The sequence below is a fragment of the Notothenia coriiceps genome, unplaced genomic scaffold (assembly GCF_000735185.1).
Source record: "Notothenia coriiceps isolate Sejong01 unplaced genomic scaffold, NC01 NC01_scaffold00009920, whole genome shotgun sequence".
Classification (NCBI taxonomy): Eukaryota; Metazoa; Chordata; class Actinopteri; order Perciformes; family Nototheniidae; genus Notothenia; species Notothenia coriiceps.
In genome coordinates, this window is record NW_011342621.1 from 1 (window position 1) to 5,536 (window position 5,536).

At 41.5% G+C, this 5,536-nt stretch overlaps 1 protein-coding gene across 1 annotated transcript; it reads right to left on the reverse strand.

The window, feature by feature from the left end:
- Positions 1–535: 535 nt before the first annotated feature.
- On the reverse strand, positions 536–4,682 carry LOC104945658 (CREB-binding protein-like). The gene is made up of 9 exons (XM_010771366.1): positions 4,604–4,682; positions 4,380–4,498; positions 4,038–4,277; positions 3,351–3,439; positions 2,435–2,515; positions 2,118–2,174; positions 1,465–1,542; positions 1,292–1,359; positions 536–848 (listed from the first exon to the last, which is right to left on the reverse strand). Exons 1-9 carry the CDS (start codon positions 4,680–4,682, stop codon positions 694–696), a joined length of 966 nt encoding a protein of 321 aa, XP_010769668.1. The 3' UTR covers positions 536–693.
- Positions 4,683–5,536: the final 854 nt, after the last annotated feature.

Genomic DNA, 5,536 nt, shown 5'->3' on the forward strand with positions numbered 1-5,536 from the left:
AGCAGCATAGACTTTGATCTTCAAACAGTGAACAACACTCGAAGGGTGTGCACTCCATCTCGTTAAACATGCAGGTTCCACAAATCCTCTGAATGAATATAAACTCTTTATAGGGGCCATCACACTTTAACACGACAGGGACAATAAAAAAAGAAGCTCAGGAGAACACAAGCTGCGCCAATGCATCTACAAATCAGCGAGGGCGAGACAGGTATGTGGTTATCAAAAATAATGATGGCCTTCCTCATCCAGATTGTAAGGTTGTTCATTGATCCAGTAGTTTAAAGTGATAAAAATGCAATCTTCGTCTATCTTCGTCTCGCTTCGTATCACCCCATTTACCAGATGACCCCACCCCCTCCCTGTGGAGCAGGATCTACAGTTTCCAGCATCATATTCTGTTTCATAAAATGCAAAAATATGGCGAAGATATATTTTGTTATCAACTTTAAAATCATCGTAACTACCGTTTTACTGGGTCTATTTGCATGAAACAAAGTCTAGCATAGAGTTTCAAGCCAGTATTTTCGACAGAAGCAGCCGATGTTGGCCCAACTGTTGTTTGTATGCGGTGCCGGCTTGAACAGGTCACATGATCTGATCATGCCGGCGTGGCGGTCGACTCCTAAGGGTTCAGTAACAAAGCCTACATAATATACACCCAGTTCTTCTGTGTTCTTATCCGTGGTGCTCTCACCTGGTTTTCATGCCCTGTTTTACTTCCGTTATTTTGTCGGAGCTCGCCACCACCCGCACAAACACCTCTCCGGCCTCCGGGTGGTTCTGTCTCTTCAAGTATTTATTCACACGGTCCTCTATGTACATTCCCAACCGTGTGGACTGCAGCCCTATAGTGGTAAAAACCAGGAATAAGGAAAACAATATTAACAAAAGAATGGAGAAGCAGAGGTTACACAGTATGTCCTTAAAAAGCCTGCAGTAGCCTTCAATCTAAGAAAACAAGAGAAGCACTAGAACAGATTTATGGGGCATCATGAAATCTTGAAACTGTTAGCACCATATGACATAAAGGTCAGAATTGTTTTCCAGGTTTAAAAACACCAAACTAAAATACCAGTGAGGCCAACATCATAAAAAAGGCCCCCATTGCAGGAAAGCCACAGAGACATATGCTGCCCATGTGCAGGTGGTTTAAATTGTCTCGTGTCTTCAGTGCTTGTGAGACAAAGGCACAATAATCTGTTGACATTTTGAAGACTGCAGGGAACACTGAAAGACTGATTCAAAGACCTTAAATACATAAAACTTAGATGAAGAGAAATGAACTAACGTTTTGCAGAAAACTTGTTGTCCTTCCGTGTTTTTGCACTCTTCTTTAAACAATTGTCACAGATGAATCTGGAAAGAAGTGAGAGAAATGAGACGTATTGTTACAATTAAGACTCAAGATATGCAACAAAACAATTTATGCAAAGTTAAGTGAAGTAGGAATTGAAATCTCACCCAGATGGCCAAATGGTGTCGTAGTGTAAGACGCATATCTGGTGCATCTTCCGTCCACAATCTTTACATTCAACAAACCTAAAGAAAAGCAAACATACAGTCAGACATTTCAGAGCAGCTACACATGAACAAGATTCTCAAAGCTACCTGACTGAGAGTGTTGGCCAAAAGGTTAAAGTATAGCATTGCACTCTCAAGCTACAGTTAGTCTACGTAGCGCTTCTATATGAGCTCTGATGGACATCATTTGTATACATGTTGATGTCCTAGCTGGCAGCAAGCAACAAATGCCAAAGTGCCTTACTGGGAGAACATAGTTGTAATGACAATGTTGAAGGAACTCATTACATATCAAAAAACTAAGAGCCTGGATTCTCTGAAAGAAATACTCATCAGAGACAGAGTGTTTTGACACTGCCTAGTTGTCCTGACGCCTCACTGATACCAAAGGAATTTATCAGAAACATCCAGAGAGAAAATGTAAAGACTCTGCATTCATTGCAAAAGTGTAGTAATATGTTTTATTAGACTGAGCAAAGAAGGAACGTCACAAAAGTGTAGTAATATGTTTTATTAGACTGAGCAAAGAAGGAACGTCACAAAAGTGTCAGTATTAGTCCTTCTCAGAGAGGGTGTGGTTTGTGTCAACTTACGGTTCAGAGTCGAGAACATCGTTCTTCTTTCGTTCAAACTGGTCTTTTGATATTCTCCTGAAGTGTCGGGAATACAAGGGAATAAATAGAGTTAGTAAGGAGAACTGTACAAACACAGAACCATATTTTAGTTTAGCTATCTTCAGTCCTAGGCTCTGGTTGTTTCTTATCACTGACCAAAGCCTGTGTGAGGGTCACGGTCTTTCATCAAATATACGTAATAAGCCTCTAAAAAAAAAACAGGCTGATTCACCAGACCACTGAAATCTTTTTATTAATTTTTTTATTGTGGGTTTATTATTTTCCAGTCTACTCACGTCTGTGGCTGTGCGGGATCGTCCCCTAGCGTCACACTCTCCCCCTGGATCTCAGTGAAGCACTTCTCACAGAAATGATACCTGCAAAAACACACACACAACATTCAGCATATTCAACAATCAACGGTGCGCGTTCGGCTACTTGTGTGTCCAGTTCAATTGTGCACACAACAACACTTGTCTTTTGTGTTTTATAACAGAGCGCTGGGAACCCCTAAGCTCCCATTGAGAGTGTAAATGGGCCGCGCTGCAGGAGCCTCATGCTCTCCGTCAGGCTGCTTCTGTGCAAAGTGCCCAGTTAAAGTGTGAAAGGGGGGCTGCAGTTACCCAGTTTGTACAGCAGGGGGTGCAAGGGAGCGTTGTGCAAGCATTCATCTGCGAGTGCAAGGAAAAGGCACTGATGGGCAACGTTTTATGTATTTGTTCATCTTTTGTGCAAGAGAGGGAGCAGCAACACCGAACTCTCAGCCCCTCGGTAGATGCTGAGCAAAACACCATCAACACACTGCTGTGTGCTACTCTGCGACTGAGACTGTCGGGTCTTCAGAGTGTTTCCCTGTATGTTCAACACTGGAACCTGGCTTTTAACAAATGTTGAGAGCAAAACCATTTTGTGGACTCATGCCGTGCCAGGACTCAGAGGCAGAGTCATTACAGCCGAGCCTGCTGGATCCCAGCGGCCCCTCTGGAGCGGAGGAGCAGACCCCAGGCTGCAGGGTAACACACTTCAAACGGTTGCATTCATTGCCCTTTTAAACACTTAATAAAAAACCGTGTATGCAAATACATAACCTGTGGGAGATGATTCAGTGAGATTACATTTCCTAATTTCTAGTTTAGTATATAGCCACCCATAGCTACAAAGCTTGTACTTGGACACATACAAACATTTATGAAGACACACAAAGAGTGGTACCTGTTCTGGTAACTGTAGTATGTTCCTCCAGTAGGGATGGTGCAGAGCTGCTTGCCATAGCAACAGAGGGTTTGAGGGGAGAACTCGTACTGCAGACAAAAAGGAGGACAATAGTGGTTAAAAAAGGTTCATTCATTCGGTAAATTCTTTGAATCAGGAGAAGAAAAGGTATTCAGTCAGAAATTTGATTAAAAAATGTAAGTTTGCCTCATCTTTAGTGATGGGCGATGTGGACAAAGCTCTAAAATATGAACGACTGAGGGTGAAAACAAAATGAACACTCATCCTCCCGAGTCTAATAGTTTTAGCGTATTTCATCAAACAAAGAGTAGAAAAGGAAGTCAACTTTTGATCCTTGCAGCCATGTCACAAAACTTTTCATTACATGTCACTTGTTACTTAGACGCTTTTATCCAAAGCCACTTACATACATTCAATACTGTACTCATTATTTTGATATCCTAGAGTTCATTAAGGAGGAAAGTGTGTAACTAAAGGTTTAACACAAAGACTGACTAACAACTTGGGGTTAAGTGTCTTGCCCAAGGACACAGCAGAATGTTGACTGTAGCAGGATTCGAACCAGATCCGAAGATCAGCGCACCAACACACTGAGCCACAACTTCCGTTTTCTCAACATATAAAAAACCTTCCTGAATTTTAATTTTGAACACGCCATTATCTCACCTTCCTCCCGCAGCAGTAGCCCAGGAGCTGCATGACGGGGTCGATCTCGGACTCGAACACCTCGGCCAGTTTGGAGCAGTACTTGTAGACGCGGGACGTCTTGCGGTTGTAGATCCAGGCGTTGTTGAACATGATCCAGACGTCATCAACGTATTGCCACGGCTCCTGGTATTGGCCCGTGTCGAGCTTTCGCTTTATCGTGGACAGATCTATAGGGTTCTTCACTATGTCAAAGTAGTCCTGGAGAGAGAGGGACAAATACAAAGTTTAAGTGTTAACACCCAAGATCAGTTTTTGTTCGAAGTGAAAATATGACATGGCAAGTGCATGTGTGCCACGTACAGGGATTCCCAGGAGCATGGGGTCCACTGGCTGTCTGAAGGGCAGCGACTCGGGGTCCTGCCTGTAGAGAGACTCCAGAGTCGGCATCAGAGCCTGGCGCAACTCCTCAGGCTTAAAGACTGGAAAAGGAAAAGAGGAAAAGGCACTGTGTAAGTAAACTAATAAAGTTACAGAAAAAGCACAGTCCACTGTACAGGAGAAGTAAGAGGGATTAACCCCTATACCTTTCCTCAGCTTCACAAAGGCAACAGACTCCCTGAACACTACATAGGACAGCGATTGTAATGTAAACACCAGCGACATTAAATCCTGGTCTAGTTGCATATTGTTGTCTGTATGACATCAGTTGTTTTTCCAAACAAAATGACAAATCAATGGTTATGTAGCTTATGTTACATGAATACATTTTTTATTCTAAACAATGTCAATTGAACAGTAGTAAATGCTCGCTTCCTATCTGTGCCAAAGATTGATTATTTCATCACTTCACACACATTAGAGCTTAAACGGTCAGTCAATCAACCAAAACTATTTTTCAAACTATTTTGATGCATTGATCAATTGCTGATTAATTGATATTTTTTATGTAGAAATAGAGAAGTAATTCAAATATACTCTGATTTCAGTCTCTCAAATAAAAGGATTGCCTGCTTATCCCTCGTCATACATCATATGTGACCGGGAAAAATGTTTTGGTCGAACTAAATATTTGAAGATGTCATGTTTGGATGTTATAATTATTTTTCACAAATAAATGAAATGAAAATAGTTTGAAGTTGCAGCTCTTTGCCCGCACATCAAATGGAACGTAAACATTAGATTAGGTGGCCTCCATTATTTGTTGGGTATATAATACCAGCACGTGCAGTCTGTTCATTATTTGTGTACAATTCTGGCAAGATGAAGAAGGATCACAAGAGTCTGGATATTGTTCAGAGGTAGTGCAAGACTTGTTGTCACACAGGGTTCTTACACCTTTTCCAAAGTCAAATTCAAGCACTTTTCAAGCATTTTCAAGGTGCATTTTCAAGCTTTTCAAGCATCTTACAGCTGTTGTAAATGACATATTTATATACACGTACTTATACTCAAATGATTATTTCCCTACCTCACATTAAATCAGATGTTCTTTATGCTATAAACAACCAAATGTGTGT

Coding starts and splice junctions, on each gene's coding strand:
- LOC104945658 (XM_010771366.1), bottom strand. CDS start 4,682: ATGTCGCTGGTGTTTACATTACAATCGCTGTCCTATGTAGTGTTCAGG. Junction 4,499..4,603: donor CTTTGTGAAGCTGAGGAAAG/GTATAGGGGTTA, acceptor TTCCTTTTCCAG/TCTTTAAGCCTGAGGAGTTG. Junction 4,278..4,379: donor CCATGCTCCTGGGAATCCCT/GTACGTGGCACA, acceptor CTCTCTCTCCAG/GACTACTTTGACATAGTGAA.